Genomic DNA, 24,854 nt, shown 5'->3' with positions numbered 1-24,854 from the left:
CAACACATCTCCCACAACCACCCTAAAGAACATTTTGCAGGTGAGAAACTTGATATGTCACACTTAAAAAGTATTTGGTTATATTGCATATATTCATGTGCCTGATGAGTTGAGAAAGAAATTGAACCCAAAGGCTGAAAATTGTATCTTCATTGGATACTCTACTGAGCAAAAAGGGTATCAATGTTATAACCATATTAGTAGTGAGTTTAGAGTAAGCAAGGATGTTAGTTTTTATGAGATGAGTAGTTGGTACACATCTAGTGGAGATATAGTGAATGATGTTGATAATCATAATAGTCCTGTGCAAACAGAAAAGCAAAAATCACAGACTCTTAGTGGACTAGAGATATCATTTAGTAGTAGATCTATAGTCATTCCTTGTTTTGAGTGACTTAAGGAGCAACCCCACATCTTCAAGTGAATCTACTAGTGTTCCAAGTAATGACAAAAGGAAGAAGAAAGTGTCGAATGGTAATGATGCAAGAGTGCACAACAGAAGAGAAACACGAACACAAAGAGAAGCTGAGAGAGAGAGAGACAAAGAGAGGAAGCACAGGATGAAGGAAGAATACTACACCGACTAAAGAAAAATGCTCATACAATGACAATGGACTGATCAATCCTTGCATGCAGTCCAAAGCATCAGTGAGGGTACCAGATCAAGCTGATGATGATAGCAACACCAAGCACACAGGGTCTGAGTGTCGAAGTGTGCACCTGCAAAGAAAAGACTAAAGACTGAAGAGTATGTATATGTGTGCCAAGTAGGGGGGCTGGCTATAAATAGCCAAAGATGCCCAAATATGGCCGAGAAGGCCATAAATGCTGATCGACCAACATATAATGCTGGTCACTGAAGGGAAAATGCCAAAAAAATAGGGGTGACCACAGAAAAATCCCAGATGACAATGACAGAGTCTGATGAGTATAGGTAGACTGTGAAAAGCAGTAACTAGCCTAAGAATACACACAAGAAGCCAACAAATAAAGAAAATGCACCTAAACTGCCACTGCTCCTATGTCTCCGTATCAGACTCTGACAAGAGCTCACAATCAGGAAATGACAAACTGATATGGCTAACATAGGTAGGCTAACACCCCCTCTCAGATCCTAGGAATGTTTGAAGACCCAACAACCTCATGTAATGAAGCATAGAAGCCTTGGGCAAAGGCTTCATGAAGAGATCTCCCACATTGTCTAGATCTCGATACACTGGACAATGTCTTTCATGTTTCCTAACTTGGGGTAAACTTATTATGTATTCAATAGCTCTATCAATTGGGACGAGCAATCTTCTTTACAACAACCATAATCGAGGCCATTTATTACAATTGAAAATGGAGAAAGAGAAAGTGAGTGAATACAAGACAATGAGCAAGAGTGGGCAACAATTCCACACTCAAAAGATGCAAGTGGGCAACAATTCCACACTCAAAAGATGCAAGTGGTAGAACGATAGAATGAAAGAACAATAGGTCTTAAGTAAGTTAGACCTATCTCTAACTCACTAGAGTTCATTTAACTCTAGAACTAACTCTAGAAGTGGTGACAGAACTTATTAATGTAGTTATGTTCACACTACAAACCAACTAACTAAAACATTGGGCACTGCCCATAAGCAATAATTCCACACTCCAAAGATGCAAGTGCTAGAATAATAGAATGAAAGTTTAATAGATCTTAAGTAAGTTAGACCTATCCCTAGCTCAACTAGAGTTCATTTAGCTCTAGAACTAACTCTAGAATTGGTTAAACAACTTATTGATATAGTTGTGTTCACACTACAAACCAACTAACTGAAACATTGGGCACTGCCCATAAAATTGGCAAATTCTAACACCCCCTTGCAATGCCAATGTGGTAGAAGTACAAGAAGATCAATCACCAAACACTAGCAAATTCAAGAACTTTCGAAAAGTCTCAAACTTTCTCACAAAGAACTGCTTTGGTGAACATGTCTGCAACATTATCTTGTGTAGGAATATACATCAAACTAATCTCTCCTACATGGCATCTCTCTGACATAATGGTAATGTACCTCAATGTGTTTCATGCGAGCATGAAACACAAGATTCTGTGCCATTGCAATAGCACTCTAACTATCAAAAAGAATGGGTGTATAACCCTTCAAAGAAATCTGTAGATCAGCCAACAATCTACACAACTATACACATTCCACTGTTGCAGTGAAGGCTCAGCCTCATAAGACAAGATAGCCATTGTAGGTTGTTTCTTACTTAGCCATGAAATGCACTAAGAAATAATAATGCATGTGACAAAGTACGTTGCAAATATCTAAAGATCTGCTTAACAGCTTGCCAATGTATGGTATGTGCACTATGCATATACTTACTCACTTGAGATACTATATGCAGAATGTTAAAGCATGTGTTGTAAAGATAAATAAGACAACCAACAGCTTGGCTGTAAATTGCAACATCAAACATCTCTTCACCATCATGCATAGACAACTTTAAGCCTGGCTCCATAGAAGTGCACATAGGTTTGCAATCTTGCATATTAAACCTATGTAACAACTTATCCACATACTTTGACTATGACATGATGATATCATATTGATTTTGAGTAAACTAAATCCCCAAATAATAGTGTAGACTACCCATATCTGACATAGCAAATGCATGTTTTAATTCAACCTTAAAATCTGCAATTTTTTCCTCTATAAGTCCAGTGAGCAAGATGTGATCTACATAAAGAATGATAATCAGCAAGTCCCCCCCTTCATTTCTTAATGTATAGAATGGGAGCAATTGGGAACCCTTGGCTGGCCAAATAAGCATCAATTTTAGAGTGTACCATGCGTGAGGAGTCTATTCAAGACCATAAATAGCCTTATGCAACTTACATAGCATGTGCTCTTTTCCTTTAACCACAAACCCCGAAGGTCGTGACACAAAAACATCCTCGTGCAAATCCCCATTCAAGAATGATGACTTAATGTCCAACTAATATACTTTCCAACCATAATTTGCAGCCATAGCAATCACACGTCTCACCATACTCATGGAGATGTGGGAGAAAAGGTTTCCTCATAATCTATGCCCTTATTCTATACATAGCCTTCTGCTACCAACCGTGCTCTGTACCTGTCATAGTGCCATCAGCCTTGCGTTTGAGTTTAAAAACCCATTTTGTGCCTATGCCCTTCTTACTAGGAATAAGTCCACAAGATTCCATGTAGAGTTAGTGGCAATGGAGTCTAACTCCTCTTGCACGGCCTGCATTCAATGTACATCTTGCTAAGCTTCAACCAAGGAAGAAGGCTCATCATCATCCAATAGTGAGTTCATAAACACATACTCATCACAATTATCTACTTCCATTATATTAGCCAAATGTGTCCCCTCCATCATGTGTTGTATGCTTGGCAAGCCTTCTAGTGTGCTGAGGTAATGGGGTATCCACTTTACTCTCCTAGAGAGTTCGTAACAACCATCTCAAGACTACTTTTGCTGCATTTACAGCACCCCTTTCATGCTGAACTGCTGCCTCCACTGCACGTGGCAAACCCCTCATCAATACCCTACTATTTTGGAGCATCTGCAGCAGCAATAGCTTCCTGTAATAGGTCTGTCCTGCAATTTACAGTAGACACAGACTTCAAAAAAGGCGATAAAAGGTCATGTGTGACTAGGATTTGAAATTGGTCATGAGAAAATGCTGCATTTTAAGTAAATATGACATTCCTACTCACAAACACCTTCTTTGTGCGTGGGCCATACAGGCGATAGTCTTTGCTTCCGAACTAGAGCCAATAAAAATGCACTTTACAGCCTTATCATCAAGCTTCCTACAAAGCTCTTCTGGGACGTGTGTAGGCTTTGCAACCAAACACCCGAAAGTGGTCGACTTTGGATTTCTTTCCATGCTAAGTCTCAAACGAAGTGATTGTCTTCAAATCCTTTGTGGACGCCCTATTCAATACACGATTGGCACACTCAAGCCCTTCTAACCAAAATTTATGCGGCAACCCTTTGCTTTGTGACATACAACGAGTCATTTCCATGAGAGAGTGATTCTTCCAAAGGATAGATGAGTTCCTTAGGACTCACAGATACCATTCTACCCCTTATGACCTAAACTTATATATATCTATATCACTTCAAAGGGGGTCAGCTATAGCCTGCTATATGTTGATGATTTACTTCTCATTGGCTTTCTCATTGGCTCAGATTTTGCTACCATGGCAAAAATAAAGGCCCAAGCCCAACTTAGTTTCACATTTGAGATGATGGACCTTAGTCACTTGTCTTACATTTTGGGAATGGAGATTGCTCATTCCAAGGATCATATTTTTGTGTCACAACAAAAGTACGCTCTTCAGTTGTAATGGAACAGTATTGCATTGATGAGACACAACCTATGGCCATGCCTGTTGATTCCATTGTTCACTTATCTAAGGATACTCTTGATCAGCCCTTTAATGAGCATACTTATCGGTCTGTAGTAGCAAAGCTTCATTGGTTGATTCACTTTAGGCTAGATTTAGCTAGCTTAGTCCATTTGCTTGGTCAGTACTTCACTGCACCTAGGACGTCACATTGAACTGCATGTTTGTGTGTTTTGAGATATTTTCGGTGTACCTATCCTTATGACTTGACTTTTTGTCATGATTTATACTTTCCACTGCACATTCTCACAGGCTACTGGTCTGCAAACACAGACATAAAGTTTTACATTACTGGCTGCTCCATGTGCTGGAACTGCTTCTACAACTGCTGCAAAATGCTCTAAACAAAGACACCAGAGTTACTGATCCCATGATGAGGAAGACTTCTTTTTTTTTTCTTACAAATTCATCATCTGCTGCTGCTACCATGCAAACACATATTTCAGGGCCAGTTCTGGCTACTGCTGTGCAAACACACACAGAGTCTTGTTTTGGTGGCTACTCCCAAACTGCAGATTTCTGGGAGGGCTTTATTGGCTGAAAATGTGGAATGGCTATAAGCTGAACTGGAGTGGTTGTCATTGCAAAATACTACACTCCCTTCAACAAATTAATGAGAGGCAGTAGTTTATGCATACACCTAAAATTCTAAACTTGTCCTGCAATAGGAACCAAATGAAAGTATTGGGCTGAAAACTAGCCAGAAAAATGCCTGGGAGAGAGAATGACGCAACATTTGCCACATTGCATGTTTACCAGAACCATATCAACAAGGAGTATTTCAAGGTCTGGTATTCAAAGGACCCCAAAAGTGTTGATAGATCAATTGAAGTTTTTCAACTTCAATGTATTGTTTACTGGAAATGTAGAAAGCTATCTGAGGCAAAGTACTAAGAAAGTATGGTAAAATAAAAGAACTATACAGCAATGGATGTAAATGAATGGGGGGGGAGAGAATGTAAGGGGCATTCTGTAGTTTTACAACCACACTTGGATACCTTGCAGTTAAAATCAACTCTGATTTCAAAAAGACAGAGAAGCGGGTGGGTGTTTATCATTAACTTGGATTACAAAACCTTAATGATGTAATTGATGTTTTCATGTGTAGTCGTTGGACTGCAATCTAAACTCCATGATAATGGAAGCTATTTGATGGCAAATCTCTTTGTAGAATTTTGACCAACTCTTGGTAATTGACTGGCTGGCATTCTTATCTGTATTTCACCATTTTGCAATTACATGGACTAAGTGGTTAAAGAACCATTCAAATCACTTGCCCTTGTCTGTAATTTAACCCATTAGAACACTTGCATCACATGGACTAAGTGATTAGTTGAGGAGAAAATGTTTTAACTTAGGAATCAATCTTCCGCAAATAAGCAACCAAGACCAGAGTCAATTCAGACATTGCAGTTGACAAACCACCACTAAGGAATCCCAACAAAATAAGTTTGCTCTATCTACCTTCAGAACCTACCTCATACGTAAAAGACTGATCATCTCTGGCTCTACGTTGCAAATATCTGCAAGGGGAAAAAAGGGTAAAAGAATTAGATTAACTAACCATTTCTTTTATCATTCATTTTCTTCCAAAAAACAAAAAATATAACAGTTCAATTCTGTGAATCTTATAGACCAGTACAAGCAAAACTCAGCAAAAGGCTGGACACTAGTCAAATGTTTACAACATAGCATGTGGTGTAGGAATCCAATTGTATTGAGACAGTCTTTATTCCACATTTGAAAAGTGTCTAGACTTATCATTATGGTTTCTCATTCAAGAGAGGAAGTTGAGCACTTTGTCGAAGTACTTCCCTGCTGAAAATTCGTGTATAAAAGATAAGGTCTAATATTCTTGTCAAACTGAACGTCTCTTCATATATAGATACTTATCTCTTAGGATCTCACAGACAATGTGCAAACTTGTAATAATTAGAGTTTTCAAGCAATATAACATTAGGATTAAAAAGGCCCTCTTTATTAACTTTCAGTAGGAATGATAAATTCTTCCAGTCTGTGAAGAGAAGCCATGTGTGTACAAATATGACACTTTTTAACAGCCTAAAAACTCCTAACTTTGCCCTGGGTTACTAGCTACCCTTCTCATTATAGCAAACCCAAAACCCTTGCCACTTCCCACTCCCCCATTGGCAAGGGGCACTCAAAAGTTGCTGATCTTTGCATCTGGTGTTGAATTGGAACTTGGTTGGATTGCACAATTAAGTGTATTGCATGTCATTGTTTGTTCATTCGGTAATCTCATAATTTGGCATTGAGTGTTGATTTTGGACTTGTTTCTGGATGGCACAATAAAGTGCATTGCCTATCAGCATTTGTTTGTTCAGTATCTTGGGTGATTGCTTAGTGTTTACATATTGATATTTGGTTACCTAGAACATCAGCATTGAAGTCCCATGTAACAATTTGTAGACTTTATCTAGTTGCTAAAATCACACCTAGAATTAACAAAATTTCTAAAACAGGCAACCTTTACTGAACTGAGATGTTTGCCTTCTGTAAAATCGTGGGTCCTTTCATACAATGAGGCAATTTGAATGAGTACAACGTCCAATGAATGTACCATTATTTTATGACTATATGCATTGCATGCATGAACATGCACATGCGCGCACACACATCTATGTACGTACATATGCATGTAGTATATGTATATAAGCATGCATGTATGTATATCAAGGATAATCTCACACCAGCTCAAGTAGTGTATGAGGGAATGCATGCCATGGATCATACAGGCATACAAGACTAGCAAGGGGGCAACTTATCCAGATCATCGGATCATCGCAAAGAGGTGCCCATGATGGAAGTGGCCAATGAGACGCATCTAAAACTCACAATGTGGAACTGTAATGGAGTGATAAGGACAATATGCGGATGTTTGAGGAGCCCACATCATCAAGTGCCTTTCTATGAGAGTGAGGAGCCTGTGTACAAGGATCTAGTGCCAAAAGAGTTGAGACTTGACAAGATCTCCCAAGACAAGAAGTCATCAAGAGTATGGACTCTGGAGACCATCTGTTGGATTTAGGAGGGGCACAGGAATTTGCCATTTTCAATGGCCTCTCTAGATGGCAAAGATTAAGACATTTCTTGCTTTTCAAATAAGCATGCATACAGTACGAGACGTAAAGTGCAGTCTACAACAAATAGACCTGGTGCAAGTACATTAAACGGCCTGATGGGGCCATTGTATCTTGTATCAGACATACAGACTCTTACAGTTTCACCATGTCTTATTGATGTAGCTATTGAGCATGCATACCTCTCCTTCAACATCGCATCCCACTTTGATCAAGCACCACCATTGATCATCCCCTAAAGACACCCCTAATACCACTGACCAGGGAGATCACCCCCACCTATGCAGAATGTGAACCCCCATGTGCCACTAGAGAACTTTGCAACACAATTCACTAGAACACTCCATTCATCTACTACCACGCACAGCCCACAACAAATCGTTGATCATTCCAAGCAAGAATGTCCCACATAAATGGGATCCATATGCATTCGCAATCATGTATGGCCCTTCATCACCTTGTGCGAAGCAAGAAGCAAGCCCACTTGGCGAAGCTTTTCTCTAAACAGAACAGCAACGAGACCTAGTAGATTTTAAACCTCCCTCAAGCTCAAACACCTATAACATCACCAAAGATGTGGTATAGACATGCCCAGAGTTGTCCACATCTGATGGACGGGTCAACTCATCTGACCCGTCCAGTCCCATCCGGACCCGTCCCATCCCATCCGGACCCGTCCGGTTTGATCCCCACACGACTGCGCCCTGTCCTCCCATGAGCCAACAGCCAAACGGTCACTTTTTCTGACCATTTTCCTCCTTTTTTTTCTGCGCTTTCTTTACTTCTTTTTTTCCTTCTTTCTCTCTTGAATCTTCTTTATTCATTCTCTCTTCTCTATTCATTTCTTTCTTTCTTTTCTTTCTCTCACACAAAGACTCAAGAGAAAAGTTTAGATTAAACTAACAAGTTTAAAAAACTCTCTCCTTCCCTCTCCCTCTCTCATGATTCATCCATCTCTCTGTCTCTCCTATGCACACAATGGCACAATGCAACCATCCTCTCCCATGGATGATGGGCCACCATTCACATTTCAGAATTTAAATCTCTCTCTCTCTCCCCAACCCTAAACCCCAAAGCACTCTCCCTTTCTATAAAAATCCTCCCCGCCCTCCATCTCATTCATCCTTTCAAGTTCTCCACCCCTCAAGCTCTCTACTCCTTCGAGCTCTCTACCCTTTCCACTCCTTTCTTCAATCATCTCACCCTCCACCCATGACCCTCTAGGCTCTCTCTATACATAATCAATGGCACCCCCTCTCCACAAGGCCTTTCGTTTGCATTGTGCCTACTCTGAACCAGTAAAGGAGAAATCCAACACTTGCAAGTGACAATGCAAGTATTGCCCAAAGCTCCAAATCTCATCCGTCACTCGCCTTCTCATCCACCTTTGCAAATTAGGAGGGCATGCCACACCATGCCCCGGTATTCTCGACAATGTCTATGAAGATTGTTGTCAAAAATACTTGCCATTGAAGCGACACAAATGCCTTTCAAGGGGAAGTGAGGAAATGATCTCTCCCAATCACGAGGTCTCGAATGCAAAAAAAGATCCCTCTCCAACTGTCTCGGTTTCCTCTATTGGAGGGGCCTCTTCTATCCCATCTAGAAAAGCCCATTTGAGTTGTGCACCTATGCCCAAGAGACAAGCCACTCTTGCCCAAGCAACAGGGCAAGTTTCCAATCCTCTCTCCTTTCTTAAGGACAGCCAAAGGCAAGCCGAAATAGAGATTGCACGCACCATAATTGAGTGCAATCTCTCTTTCCATATTCTCAAAGTGGATCGATGGAAGTGGATGGTGAAAGCCATTGCCGCCGTTCGTCCATGTGAGGGATGGCACAGTGTCACATACAATGAAATGCATACCAAGAAACTCGATGAAGAGAGAGAGAGGATTGACAAGTCCCTTGAGCCCCTGCGTGCCCGTTGGATGAAGTATGGATGCTCTATCCTATCCAATGGATGGAGTGACCACATTAAAAGGGGGATCATCAACATCCTCATCTCTTACCCACTTGACACATACTTCCTAGGAGTTGTGGATGCGGGCACAAGAGAAGGGAGAACTACATGCTCGTTCATGTATCGGCACATACGGCAAGCCATCATTGAGGTAATGCTTCTAGATCCATTATTTTGCAATCTCTATTTTCTTTTAACCTCCCAAATTTATTCTAAATTCATCATGTATAATCTTGTAGATTGGGCCGCAAAATGTGGTGCAAGTTGTCACAGATAACGCCTCGAATTGTACATGTATGGGGCGGAAACTTGAGGCCGAGTTTCCAACCATAGTATGGATGCCATATGCTACACATTCTCTAGAACTTCTTATGGAAGATATAGGCAAGTTGGAATGGGTGGCAAGGATTGTCAACAATGCTTGCACAATCGTTGGCTTTGTCAACTCCAAGGTCCGAGTTCTTACAATTTATCGCTTATACTCAATTTGTGGTCATGTGGCTTCTCCTTGAGAGTCTCTATGACATTCACAATAAGCTACAAAAAACGGTCGTGTTAGATGAGTTCAAGAAGTGGCTTCAAGGAGAGTCCACATCAAGCCAAGTAGAAGCAAAGGTCGTTCAAGGGCTTTGCTTAAAGGAGGAATTTTGGATGGATGTGAGAAGCATTCTCATTGCCGTCACTCCCATCTACAAGGTGCTTCGCATGACGGACATGGAGAGGGCTACCATTGGCCTCCTCTATCATCTTATGGTGGATGCAATGGAGGAGATATAATCATCAACCATCCTAGATAGAGAGGCCTTTTCTTTATGGTATTCGTTTTATTTTCTTCTTGCTTCAAATACCCTTGAAAAAATGTGCTAAGAATTCAACAATATGGACATAGTCCTTGATGAATTTTTATTAAAAAACCCATAAAAACTTAAAAATTTTTACTTGTCTTATGGTCCCCAAAATAGAATAATCGAGTACTACTCATACATTTTCAAGATCAATCTGAACGCCATCAATCGAGATGACATGGCCAAGGTATAACAACTCCATGCAAAAGAATTGGCACTTGGATAGTTTAGCAAACAATTACTCTCGCCTTAAGAAACATAAGACGATACGCAAGTGTTTGGCATGCTCCTCCAACGAATTACTATAAATTAGGATATCATCGACGAAAACAACTATCCATTTTCCTAGATACGAACAAAATAAAGCATGGATTATTTGTTGAAAACTTGCGAGAGCATTGATCAATCCAAAAGGTAGAGCCAAAAAGTGATAATGTCAAATATAAGCAATAACAGTTGAATTGGAAGAACATTGAGCAAACTCCATTGTTGAATCATATGCATATTATTTTCTATGATCCTAGAGGATAAACAAACATATGCGATGGATCAACATTTTATCCATGTTTCACTTTTAGATAGTGTGCATGGAGGGTAAAAAGAATAGCGTGGCCGATGCACTGTCTAGGAAACCATAGTTTTAGTAGTATCTATAGCATATCATCATGAGTTAGATGAGATAAAGACACAATATCTAGAGGATGAGAACTTTGCTAGAGTCTATGATATGTTATCAAAATGGTCAACACTATAAGTACTATACTCTTAGAGAGGGTTTTCTTATGATGTATGGTCAAGTGTTACAAAGCAATTAAGGGCCAAGGTTATGGTTGAAAGTCATGCACCTCTGTATACAGGGCATCATGGCATTGATGCTACAATGAAAGCAATTGAGACTTTTTTTTATTGGCCAGCTTTGAGACGTGATGTAGATCACTTTGTGTGCATATACATTGTCTATCAAAAGGTCAAGTTTGACTGACAAAAGGCATCGGGTTTGCTGCAGCCCTTGCCTATTCTTGATAGACCGTGGGACAGTATAGCCATGAATTTTATCTTTGATCTTTCTAGGACACCTACAAGGAATGATGGATATGGACCATTATTTGCAAGTTTAGCAAGCAAGCTCATTCCATTCCGGTGAGGAAGAAGATAACTTTAGATCACGTAGCAAGATTGTTCATGCTTAAAATTTTTAAATATTATGGCATGCCACAATCTATTGTGAGTGACATGGATCCTTGCGTGATGAGTCCCTTTTGAAGAGGCACTTTTGAGAATATAGATACCACCCTAAAGTCCCACCCATTTTGCATACAAAAGATAAAATCTTTGAGGCCAACAAGTATGTCGAGATATTAGATGAAGCTTATGCTAAAGTAAAGATAGCTCTCCAAAAGACTCGAGCACAACAAAAGAAAGCAATTGATCATCACCACAAAGCTTTCGCATTCGCAAAGGGTGATTGGGTCTTGTTACACTTTGAAAAGGCCAGGTTAAAGAAAATGAAGGGTAAAGAGCTGTTAACGGTAGAGTCATCCCCTGGACAGGCTGGTTTAGGGTTTCTCTATGGACAGCAGTACGACAGAGCAGAGGACATGTCAGCAGCATACGGACAGAGCAAGATGCCACATCAGCACTGTACGGATGTCAGCAGCCTGCAGTCAAACAGTTTTTTATTGTTTTTGCTGCAGTCGGCTGCATTTATTGCAGCCGACCTGGTGCAAGGCATTCTTTATTTTTTGGCTATAAATAGCCAATTGGTGGCACACTAAATCATTCATTCAGATTCTGGTCTTGAGATCTGTTGGCTGAGACAGACTATGCTCGGGCTGACGGAGATTGAGGTCATCAAGTTGGAGACACACGCAAATATTTCCTCTGCCCCCCTGTATATTTCTGCACTCTTATACAACATATTACACTGCAGATTTTATGCGTTTTCACTACTATCTTCTTCTTCTTCTTCTTCTTCTTCTCTCTCTCTCTCTCTCTCTCTCTCTCTCTCTCTCTCTCTCTCTCTCTCTCTCTCTCTCTCTCTCTCTCTCTCTCTCTCTCTCTCTCTCTCTGTGTTCACTCTCTCTCAGTCTTTGTCCTACGCTTTTGCATCGCTGCACTCTGATATGGTATTAGAGGGGTGAAGACGGACTGACTTTTGAGTGCTGAACCTATCTGAAGAGGAGATTTCAGTGCGATACAAGGCTGCGTTTCCAGGATTCGAGGGAGGGCGGGAGGGCTGCGCATTAGATCAAGGCTGAAGCGAGCATGGGCGTGCGGGAAAGGAGTCCAATCGGTGAATTTGTTGTAGGTTATTGCTGTTTGAAGGGGAGGAAAGCTGTGTTTGAGGCCTTCCATTGCAGATTTTACTTTTTCATCGCCTCCGGCGGGTGAAGAAGGTTTGGGCAGCGGAGGAACCAGCCCTAGAAGGCTGCGTTTACACAGTCAAAGGGGGATGACTTTGCATTTGTGTAGGCGTTGCAGGTGAACATATCTACAAAGACTGATTTGGAGTTCTAGGCGATCATGGACAAGAAGGTGCCTGTTCTCATGAGGACATGTATTTTTGAAATCTCACTTGACATGTGGATTAATTCTTTATCACATGATTAAGTAAATGTTGCACATGTGAGGTGCAACTAGGGTTAAAGTAAATTTACAAGCCCGGAACCCAAAGAAATCACAGGATGTCAAAGACAAAAGTTGCTATAAGTTATGCCGCACAGGTACTTGGTGGTATCTGGTGTCAGTTGTTGGCCTAGGTCATCCATTTGGCCATAAGTGTCAGTTGGTGACACTAGTGAAGCGACGTTTAATGGTACCTAACGCCAATCTGAGGGTCAAAGATGGCGCAAAGACACTCGGGAATGGAAGTTGCCTAGCCAATTTAATTATTGGCCAATCAGATTATTTTTCAAGGCACCGAAATAATTATTATATTGATTTTCAGTATTTTAAGGCCAAAATTTAATATTTAATTATGAAAAATGCTGAAAAAACCATTTGGGAAGGCTGCCACTTGTGAAAAATGCCCATGCAAGACTGAAAAACGTCTTTAGAGGCTGAAGAGAGGCATTTCTATAAATTCAGGCTGCGAGAGGGAGGGAGGGGAGGCTGCTAGTCTGATTTGCAGCCATTGGAGGACTTTCTAAGGCAATCAGGGGCAAAAGAAGACCAATCAACAGCAGGACACAGCATTCACAGGCTGTTGAGGTAGGGCAGCAGCAGTAAATGACTGATTTTCTTCAATTCTTTGCATCTACATGCTGTTGTGGCAGGGCAGCAACTACACTTCACTGATTTTCTGTCATTCTTTGAAACAAAACTCTGAATTTTCTCTCTCTACAGCTTTCCCTCTCATCTCCCAGCCATTTCACAGCCTTGCTCCGAAAATCTCAGCATTTGGACCCTTGGAGGCTGAGAAATTGCAAATTTCTCTACTGTAAACCCTAATAGGTTTATCAGTAGCCTTGGGAAGCGTGCCAAAAATTGGAAGCTCCAAGACTTGGATTCAACAAGGCTGAAGGTGAATTTCAGTTGAATTCAAGTGGAGGACTAGCCAGCCATTGAATTTGGGGCAATTCCATCGTCTATGAAGTGGGTGAAGGCCAATTGAGTACCCGAATCAAGGGGTAAAATAGATTGGAGACTTGCTGGTCACTTTGGACAGCAAGGGGAGTTGAAATACCGAGAGGGATTGGGAGAATACCATTGTAAGTCAACTTTTTCTTCAATAAAGCTAAAGAAATACCGAAAGGGGTGCCAATTTTGAGGCAAATCGGGTGTGCATTGTCCAAGATCAGTAGGTAAATTTGTATTTTCAGATTTGCATTTATTGTTTGCTATTGTAATTAAGTTGTAATCAAGGATTTACCACCCTATCTGAGGAGGAAGGCTGGTTTCGCGGTTCCATTGCCGGGATACTACTCAATCCCTTGATTTGGTGGGCCCAAGGCGCCTGATTGCAAGTTAAAGCTTTGTACTAGTGCTGATTTTTACTCTCAGCTGAGAAATTACAGCAATATATCTTCATACAGTGAGATGGACTCAACAGTGATGATGCCTCTCAATATAAACATTCACATGGGAATGAAGGAAATGCAATGCCTGGCCTTGACCAAGGCTCGGGCCATGGACAACAAGCTGAAAATGTTGCTGTTCGGCAAGATGCACGGTCTTCCGGGCATAAGGAGGCTGATGACCAGCAAAATGAAGAGGAATTTGATTACCAATTCAAAAATCAGATGAGGATGGCAGCAAATCTCTTTGCTGAATTGACAAACAATCCTCAATTTACCCGATTTTTTAATGCTCCTAAGGACAGCAAAGGCAAGAAGAATAAGACGTCTTCTACATCTTCGGGACAGCAAGATGCACCGAAGATAATGCCAAACCCTTCATTTGAAGCTCCCAAAGATGCTAAATGGATGGAAGAGGATAACTTGGCAGACCATCTTCAATTGTTGCAGCTTTACCTAGATGCCTTTCAGTTAGAGCCAACTTTAGTTCGGGCTCCGTCAGGTTCAACAGAGCAAGGGTTTGGAGTATTAGCTGATGCTCAAGGGGGAGGTAGCACTTCCCCTCCTCCAGTTAGGGACAGCTCTCGTATGTAGTGGATCTCGAGTGTATTCAGCATGCATCCAAGGTATTGCGCTGACAGTATATTTGTCATGAGATCACTACTTAGTGTACTAGTCACTGTGAGATGTATGCAGATGAGTATGAGTTTCACCCGAGCAAAGAAACTATACTTTTCCATCGGCTTATGAACAATTTAGCATGAACTTTGCCTCAATTTTGAGACAAAATTCTGATCATTTTCAGCTCAGTTTTTGATCAGCTTGAGAACCGTTTATGGTCACTTTTTGGATCAGTTATGCATCAGTTTTGGCACTGATGGTCAGTTTTTGCAATGAGTTTGTGATCAGTTTGGGGTCACATTTGCAACAGTTTGTGATCAATCCTCAAATCAGCAAAAGTGATCAATTTATGATCAGATTATGCTCAGTTTTCAATGGTTTACATCTAGTTCCATGGACAACAGAACATGTTATGATGCCATTGATGTTTTAGCGATGGTTTATGCTTGGTTATGCTATGCTATGGTTTGGTTTTACCAGATGAGTTCATGAGAAATAGACATGTCACATGATAATCTGGCAATGTTTTTGAGATTCTTTGTGAGTCTTATGTTACGTAATGTTGGCTGGTAATTTTCAGCATATGTTGGGCATATGAAATGGTTGAACAGCAATGGGCAATGTTGTGTTGACTATGATGCCCTATGGAAATTCCAGTGTAGTACTTTGCTTTTGATGCATTTGGCAGTGCAATCAAGGACAATTGCAAGGATTTCAAGGGGGAGGGCTGTCATGAGGACGTGTATTTTTGAAACCTCACTTAACATGTCGATTAATTCTTTATCACATGATCAAGTAAATGTTGCACATGTGAGGTGCAACTAGGGTTTAAGTAAATTTACGAGCCTAGGACCCAAAGAAATCACAGGATATCAAAGGCAAAAGTTGCTATAAGTTATGCCACACACGTACTTAGTGGTATCTGGTGCCAATTGTCGGCCTAGGTCATTCATTTGGCCATAAGTGTCAATTGGTGACACTAGAGAAGCGGCGTTTAATAGTACCTAATGCCAATCTGATGGTCAAAGATAGCGCAGAGGCAAGTTGCCTAGCCAATTTAATTATTGGCCAGTCATATTATTTTTCAAGGCACCAAAATAATTATTATATTGATTTTCAGTATTTTAAGGCCAAAAATTAATATTTAATTATGAAAATGCTAAAAAAACCATTTGGAAAGGCTACCACTTGTGAAAAATGCCCATGCAAGACTGAAAAACGTCTTTACAGGCTGAAGAGAGGCATTTCTATAAATTCAGGCTGCAAAAGAGAGGGAGAGGAGGCTACTGGTCTGATTTGCAACCATTGGAGGACCTTCTGAGGCAACCAGGGGCAAAAGAAGACCAATCAACAGCAGGAGACAGCATCCACAGGCTATTGAGGTAGGGCAGCAGCAGTAAATGACTGATTTTCTTCAATTCTTTGCATCTACATGCTGTTGTGGCAGGGCAGCAGCTGCAGTTCACTGATTTTCTGTCATTCTTCGCAACAAAACTCTGAATTTTCTCTCTCTACAGCTTTCCCTCTCATCTCCCAATCATTTCACAGCCTTGCTCCGAAGATCTCAACATTTGGACCCTTAGAGACTGAGAAATTACAAATTTCTCTGCTGTAAACCCTAATTTACAGCAGAAATTAGGGTTTACCAGCAGCCTTGGGAAGCATGCTAGAAATTGGAAGCTCTAAGACTTGGATTCAACAGGACTGAAGGTGAATTTCAGCTGAATTCAAGTGGAGGACTAGCCAGCCATTGAATTTGGGGCATTTCCATCGTCTATGAAGTGGGTGAAGGCCAATTGAGTGCTCGAATCAAGGGGGAAAATAGATTGGAGACTTGCTGGTCCTTTTGACAGTAAGGGAAGTTGAAATACTAAAAGGGATTGGGAGAATCCCATTGTAAGTCAACTTTTTCTTCAATAAAGCTAAAGAAATACCGAAAGGGGCGCCAATTTTGGGGCCAATCGGGTGTGCATTATCCAAGATCAGTAGGTAAATTTTTATTTTCAGATTTGTATTTATTGTTTGTTGCTGTAATTAAGTTGTAATCAAGGACTTACCACCCTATCCGAGGAGGAAGGCTGGTTTCACCTGTCCTACCGGCTCTTCCATCTGATCAAAAGCTTGATGGTGACAATTACCACATCTAGCGAGTGATGATGTTGGCCATTTTGGAGTCTTATGATTTGGCGGAACTCGTGATGGAGGAGATTAACAGGCCCTCGGTGAGGAATGAGTCCAAACTCTCTTCCAATGCTCATGCGGAGTTGACCAAGGCCCAGTCTCATTGGGACAAACTGAATGCCAAGATTCGATCTTTTCTGTTTCTGTCTTGCACTACAGCCGTGATAGCTCACATCGAGCACTTGACGGTGACTCGAGAAATATGGCTGGAGCTCGATCAGATGTACAACCGGATGACCCTGATGAAGAGGGTTTCTTTGGAGGTGCAGATGCGGACCTTGTCCGTGAATAAGTCTTCTTCACTTCGAGAACACATCAACAAGCTTCGGCAGCTTCAGATACAGGTTCAAAATGCGGGGAAGCCTATTTCCTCTGAAGACATGGTGATCACTTTGTTGTCTCGGTTACCGCCACGATTCAGAACTTTCTATTCCGCTCTTATTGCATCAGGGCGGAAGTCAACTCTTCAGTGGAAAGAGTTGGTTCCTATGGTCTTGGATCAAGAGGAACAGTTGAAGGGATAGAATGCTTCCAAATCGAAGGCTTTGGTCAAGCCTCTCAGAAGAAGGGAAAGGATCAAAAGAAGAAGAAGGAGAACAACAAATCCAAAAAGGATAAGGAGAAGGAATCAACTTGTTATATTTGTGGTAAGACCAGTCATTGGAAGAAGGATTGCCCCGACAAAGACAAGAGGGACACCAAGAAGAAGGACACGAAGGATTCCAGAGCGATGGCTGCACCCTCATCAGCTGCTTTTCTACATTTAGTAGTCATTGAGGACTCTATACCAAAAACTTCTGATGCTGCGATGACAACTCCCCAAGCTCGAGAGTGAATTGTGGACAGTGGTGCCTCACAGCATATGACTCCTTCCGTTGGTGTTGCCCATATGCGACCTTCGCGTAGGCAGATTCTCATTGGAGACAACTCTTCGGTGTCTATTGCTGCATGGGGTGGGATGCAGCTTATTCCAGATGGATGTGGTGGTACCCATACTTCCGAGGTGTTGCATGTGCCAGACTTGGGGTATCACTTACTTTTCGTTCATAAGATTTGTGCTCTTGGCCTCTTGGTAGAGTTTGACAGTGATACTGTTCGAGTCCTTGATCGTGGATCGAGGCAGGTTCTCTCTACAGGGTGTGAGGAGGATGGCATCTACAAATTGAAGTCTTCTACAGCTCTTACTTCTCTTCTTCTTACTTCTCAGACACAGTCCGAGCTATGGCATGCTCGGTTTGGCCACTTGAACTATGAGTACCTTCAGAAGGCATCGCGAGGATCGTTTGTCCAAGGTTTGCCCGATATAGTGGTGAACCATCAACCATGTGTCTCCTGCATTCGTGGAAAATTGCATCAAGATGCAGTTCCCAACAAAGCTTCGAGGTGGTCTATTGCACCCATGGAGCTTGTATCTACGGATCTTTGTGGCCCGATGAGGACCGAGTCCCTAAAGGGGAGCTTGTACTTCATGTTGATCGTAGATGACTACAACAGGATGACATGGGCCTATTTCTTGACTTTGAAGTAGGAGGCTTTCTCTCACTTCAAGGATTGGCTTCTCTTTGAGGAGAACCAATCTGGCCAGCGACTGAAGACCTTGCGTTCAGACAAGGAAGATGAATTTATGTCTAATGAGTTTGCTCGTTTTTGTGCAGATAGGGGCATTCACCAGGAGTTTGCTAACATCAACACTCCTCAAGAGAATGGCATTTTGGAGTGGAAGAACTGAAGTGTGATCGAGATGGCGCATACCATGATGGAGCACCAACAGACACCTCACTTTCTGTGGGCTGAGGCAATGGCTACCGCAGTTCACATCCTCAATCGATCTTCCACTTCAGCCGTTGACAGGCTGACACCTTTTGAGGCTTACTTTGGGACGAAGCCTGACGTCTCTTATTTCAGGATCTTTGGGTGTGACGCTTATGTGCACATCCCGAAGACACTGTGTGACAAGTTCGAGGCGGCTTTCTGACGATAGGTTTTTGTTGGCTACAGCTCCCAGTCCCAAGGTTATCGTCTGTTTGATCCCGTTAAGCGGGATGTCTACACGAGCTGCGATGTCCGGTTCGTGAAAGTTCCGACCACTGAGGGGAATGAGGAGCACCCCGTCCTTGGAGATCCAAGGGAGAGTTGGGCTCCCGAGACAGTTCCTTTGGAGCCAACGCCTCTTGATGGAGATTCTTCTTCTAATTCAGAGTCTTTATTTCCACCGGCCACCGTCGAGAAACTTCCATCGGTGGATATTCCCGAGTCTTCAGCAGATGAAGAGACGGAGAGAGGTTTATCCTCCTCCTCATTGGGCCTGTGACACAATCCGAGATTCAGGGATCGAGGGGGTCCCTGAGCAGTGGGAACTGCAGGATGGACTGCAGAGGTCACGAAGGAACCAGGCACATTCTACGAAGCTTGTTTGCTCTAACTATTGTTTGATGACCCGTATTATACAGGATCGTGAACCCACTTCTGTGAAGGATGCTTTGCAGTCTGATCATTGGTGGAAGGCTATTGAAACTGAGTTGGAGGCTATTGAGAGGAATGGCACTTGGTCTCTTGTGCCTCGTCCCTCTCATAAAAAGGTGATTGGCGTCAAGTGGGTCTTCAAGACCAAGTACCTTAGCGATGGTTCCTTGGACAAGCACAAGGCTCGCCTTGTTGCTAAAGGTTTTGCTCAATGCCCATGCATTGATTTCCATGATGCTTTTGCCCCCACTGCTCGTATGGCGACTATTAGAGTTGTTCTTGCTTTGGCTGGCCATAGGAGATGGCCTGTCTATCAGTTGGATGTGAAGTCGGCATTTCTCAGTGGTAACTTGCATAAGGAGATCTATGTTGAGCAGTCTCCTAGCTTTGGATCCTCGGATGGAAAAGTTTACAAGTTGAAGAAGGCCTTGTATGGCCTCAAGCAGACTCCGCATGCATGGAACGAGAAGATCAACTCATTTCTTCAATCGAAGTTGGGATATGGGCGCTCCAAGGCCGATCCGCAACTTTATGTGCACACTTCCGAGGTTGGTCGTATGTTGTTTGTGTTGTATGTTGACGATTTGATTCTAATAGGGGATCATGCACAGAAGGTCCACAAGACCAAGACAGCTTTACATCAGACGTTCAAGATGACAGATTTGGGCCTTCTTCATTTCTTCTTGGGTCATGAGATTTATCAATCTCAAAGCGGGCTTTTCATCTCTCAGCATAGATACATTCAGGAGCTCTTGGTGACTTTTGAGATGGAGACTTGTCACACCATTACTACTCCTATGAATCTGAACTGGAAGGCTAGTTCACACTCCGATTCTTCCTTGATAAATGCTTCCCGCTACCGTCAGTTGCTTGGATCCTTGATTTGGCTTCTAAACACTCGTATTGATCTTTGTTTTGCTGTGGGTCTTTTGGCACGGTTCATGAGTGAACCCAAACATGTGCATTGGCAGGCTGCCCTGAGGATTTTTCCGTATTTGAGGGGGACCTTTGACTTAGGGATTTCTTATCCAGCAGGTACAGATGCTTTAGATCTTGTTCTTGCAGATTGGAGTGACTCGGATTGGGCTAGCGATGTGGACCGACAATGGTCTACTACATGCTATTGTTTTACCTTGGGTATAGGTGTTAAGTGGTCTACTACATGCTATTGTTTTACCTTGGGTATAGGTGTTATCTCTTGGAGTAGCAAGAAGCAACTCACAGTAGCCCTTTCTTCTACTGAGGCAGAGTATTGGGCAGCATCTTCCACCACATGTGAGGTAGTGTGGCTTCGGAGATTGTTGGAGGAGCTTGCCTGCCCCCAGACTCGTCCTACTCTTCTGCAGTGTGACAATGAGAGTCGCATTGCCTTGGTACGGAATCTTGTATTCCATGCTCGGATGAAGTACATTGAGATCCAGTATCACTTCCTTTGGGAGAAGCTTCTAGATGGGACCATTAATGTGGAGTACTACAAGACAAAGGATAATCTTCCCGATTTGTTCACGAAGGCGCTTCCCCAAGCTTTACTTCGTCAGCATTCCAAATCCCTTAGTCTGATGCCTCGTCCAAGATCTGAGAGGGGGTGTTAGCGGTAGAGTCATCCCCTAGACAGGCTGGCTTAGGGTTTCTCTGTGGACAGCAGTACGACAAAGTGCAAAGGACACGTCAGCAACGTACGGACAAAGCAGGATACCACGTTAGCACAGCACGGATATCAACAGCCTGCAGTCGGACAGTGCAGGCTGCAGTCGAACAGTTTTTTATTGTTTTTGATGCAGTCAACTGTAATTATTGCAGCCAACCTGCTGTAGGGCATTCTTTATTTTCTGGCTATAAATAGCCAGTTGGTGGCACACTCAGTCATTCATTCAGATTCTGGTCTTGAGATCTGTTGGCTGAGACATACTGTGCTCGAGTTGACGGAGATCAGGGTCATCAAGTCGGAGACACACGCAAATATTTCCTCTGTCCCCATGTATATTTCTGCACTCTTATACAACATACTACACTGCAGATTTTATGTGCTTACACTCTCTCTCTCTCTCTCTCTCTCTCTCTCTCTCTCTCTCTCTCTCTATTCACTCTCTATCAATCTTTGTCCTATGCTTCCGCATCGCTGCACTCAAGAGCATCTTTTCCCTAAACTCAACATGAGGTATTATGGTCCTTTCCAAGTGTTGCAAAGGATCAATGAGGTGGCTTACACGTTGAAGCTACCTAATCATTGGAAGATTCACAATACTTTTCATGTGAGCCTTCTTAGGCCTTTCTATGGTGATGAGCTTGACGATATCAATGATGAGATGTAGCCAAAGGTTGAGGAACTTGATGAAATCTTGGTTCGTAGATAGATATTGGCACATAAGAAAAGGAAGGTCAATGATAAAATCTTCCATCGCTATTTGGTGAAGTTTCAAAATTATACACCTCTTGATGCAAAATGGATGGAGGAGGATGATTTCATAGAATCACCTCATTTGTTACAACTTTACCTTGATGCTTTTCATTTGGAGCCAACTTCAATCCGAGCTCAGTCAGGCTCAGCAAAGCGTACATTTGGAGCATTGCATGATGCTCAAGAGAGAGTGGTGCTTCTACTTTCTTAGTACAAATATGCTCACATATCCAGAGGCTGTTTGGAGATCTTGCAGATTCCATACACGTACTTCTATGATCAGCCTACTAGACACTTGTGTTTCTACAGTTATGTTGGGTTATTGACTAGTGCAGTGAGTACAATTTTCATAGCTGAGGATTTGTACAATTCTGATTGATTGTATACTAGTGCAGTAACTACCATCTTTTTTTAAAAAACGTGCATTGCCAGAACATGGTGTAATAGCAACGTGCTTGGTTACATCAAAACATATATAGATAATTGTGCATTGGCAGTACATGGAGTAACAACGGCATACTTGGTTACTTGGAAACATATATAAACAATTGTGTATTGACAATACATGCAGTAATGGCAATATGCTTGGTTGTTGAAAAACATGTATTGGTCATTTAGTATGATGTATTGGATCTTAAATTTTGCAATCAAGGTCACTTGCAATGCTTCAAGGGATAGGTATGTCATTAGAATGAGAAATGAACTTATAAACTTAATGATTTAATTAAACATCCCAATGATTTTTAATTAAAATGAACTTTAATTTTGGTACCCCTAGCTCTTGGCATGGTAACCATTGCACTGGTGGTGAAAGATTTAACACTCGAACATGTGATGAAAAGTATACAGGCCATGTAGTACATGGCCAAGGCAAAAGAAGGGATTCCATTAGGATGAAGCATGAACAACAACCAATTTTTCTCCTCTTGGCATGGGGATTCCATTAGGTAGCCTCATAACTCCATATACAACAAGGTATGATACTGTTTTTTAGCTAAATATCAAAAAAACAGGTTATGGTAGTACTATGGATTGAGATCCTTTCCTCTTCTTTGAGATCTCAAGCCCAGTGCACTTTCTAGGCAATTTTGTTGCGAAGGAAGTGACACTCACAATTTCATCACAAGAAGCCCCCCTTGTTTGTAAGAGAAATATAATGGAACTACACAGAGATTATGCAAGAGAGCTATCTTAGCAAATGCTCCGTAAAATTGAGTTCACATGCTTGCTATCATTTTTAGGGTTTGGCAAGCTAAAGTATTCATTCGCAATTTTGAACACTCTATAGCTGGTTGGAGGCCAACAATGAAGGTGTCAAGGCCATTGTGCACCCATGGATCAGTTATCTCACGAGAAATCACTAAAATACAACCATTTGTAACCAATTTCGAGCATATTTCAGTAATCTCATAAAATACCCAAAGGCAAGCCAAGCTTTAGAGCCAACAAGTATCAATGTATGGTGCAAGAGCACTCTAGCTTGAGTTGTGTTTGGAGTTTTCTTGCTGAATTTACTGTTAAGTTGAATTAAGTGTTTGCTAAAATGTTGTTTTCTACCCTTCAGCTTCCAAAGGCCGGTTTCACAAATGCTACTAGCACCCATGCGGATGTCTAGGGACATAACATTAGGGCAGCTGTCCAAGACAGCAAATGCAGCTCTTGATGTGCAACTGACAAGGCGCAGCACCAAACACAAATACCAACAAAAGAGAAAATATAGCCTCCAAGCAAATGTAAACAACAAGGTCGTGTTGTGCTAAAAAATGCATTAACTAGGAGCAGCCTATCCACTCAGCCCATCTTGTATTTTCAGGCCCTCCAATAGCTGGTGCCCACTTCTCCACTATTGTCTATACCCCTCCATGGTGGATACCTCAGTTTGTGGTGGTAACCAGCCTTCCATCAGCACCTAGCAGTCAGTCTTCAGCCTGGTGACATTGCATTTGCTGCAAGCCACAGCTTTCGAGCCTGTCCACACTATTTCCAGCCATATTCACTAGTCAAGAGTCTCCAGATCTTTGTGTTTGCATTCTCCAACAATCACCTACTCCTCTTGGGGCAGCTGACAGCTGTGTTTTGCAGCCAGCTACTATCGCCATCATTATCCTAACTTTTCCTGGCTTGCTGCCCACAATACCAAGCTCCCACTATCATGTTCAGCCGATCAAGACACAGGATCTGCATTTGCAGCTGCTAATCACATTCGGGAGCTGCCTTCTACATTTACCCCCATCCTTTAGAGGCATGAGAGTTCAAGGTTTTGTATTCACTTTGCATAGTGTGTTTACTGCATTGAGCATTGTATCTACTCATTATTCATTCTTCAGTGTTCACAATCTCTAAGCTACTCTTCACTTTTGAGTTTTGTTGTTACACTTTGTGTTTGGTGTTCACTTGTGTTTATTTTTGGTACTCGAGTATTTCTTTACATGGTATTAGAGCTAGGAACTCTCTAAAAAACCTAGGCCTTGATCTAAAAGCTCGACATCTAAGTTAAAGAACTTTGAAGGGAAGATGGCCTCAAACTCATCCTCACCACTTCAGTCTCCCAAACAACCTTTGCTGAGAACCGAGTAGAAGTGGGCCTCTCGGCTTACCCTGCCATATTCTAACAAAGGAAAAGAAACATTTGACTACTATGGTGCTTACGGACCATATGAGATTTCACGAGCCGAGTACAATTTGATCCTCATGCATTGAACCCAACAACTCAAAGGTAGCATTAATTATTCACCCTTAGATTCAAGACACAAGTCTAATGATTTTGCAAGAAGAATGGAACCTTCATATGGGACTGGCCATCCTATTGGAGAAGCACATATGAAGTACAAATTTTCATATTCTCCCCTCCTTC

General features: G+C 41.9%; 1 protein-coding gene across 2 annotated transcripts in view; it reads right to left on the bottom strand.

The window, feature by feature from the left end:
* LOC148019695 (Nucleotide-diphospho-sugar transferases superfamily protein) overlaps positions 1–24,854 on the bottom strand; it is an 80,972-nt gene that overhangs the window by 37,611 nt on the left and 18,507 nt on the right. For both annotated transcript variants that reach the window (XM_087699832.1, XM_087699833.1), the window contains exon 5: positions 5,893–5,938. In XM_087699832.1, the coding sequence (XP_087555958.1) occupies positions 5,893–5,938 (46 nt within the window). The remainder of the gene's footprint in view (positions 1–5,892; positions 5,939–24,854) is intronic.

Source organism: Lygodium microphyllum, chromosome 19 (genome assembly GCF_053477565.2).
Source record: "Lygodium microphyllum isolate KBCC chromosome 19, Lygodium_microphyllum_v1.1.10, whole genome shotgun sequence".
Taxonomy (NCBI): domain Eukaryota; kingdom Viridiplantae; phylum Streptophyta; class Polypodiopsida; order Schizaeales; family Lygodiaceae; genus Lygodium; species Lygodium microphyllum.
This window is presented reverse-complemented; position numbering and strand designations above follow the sequence as displayed.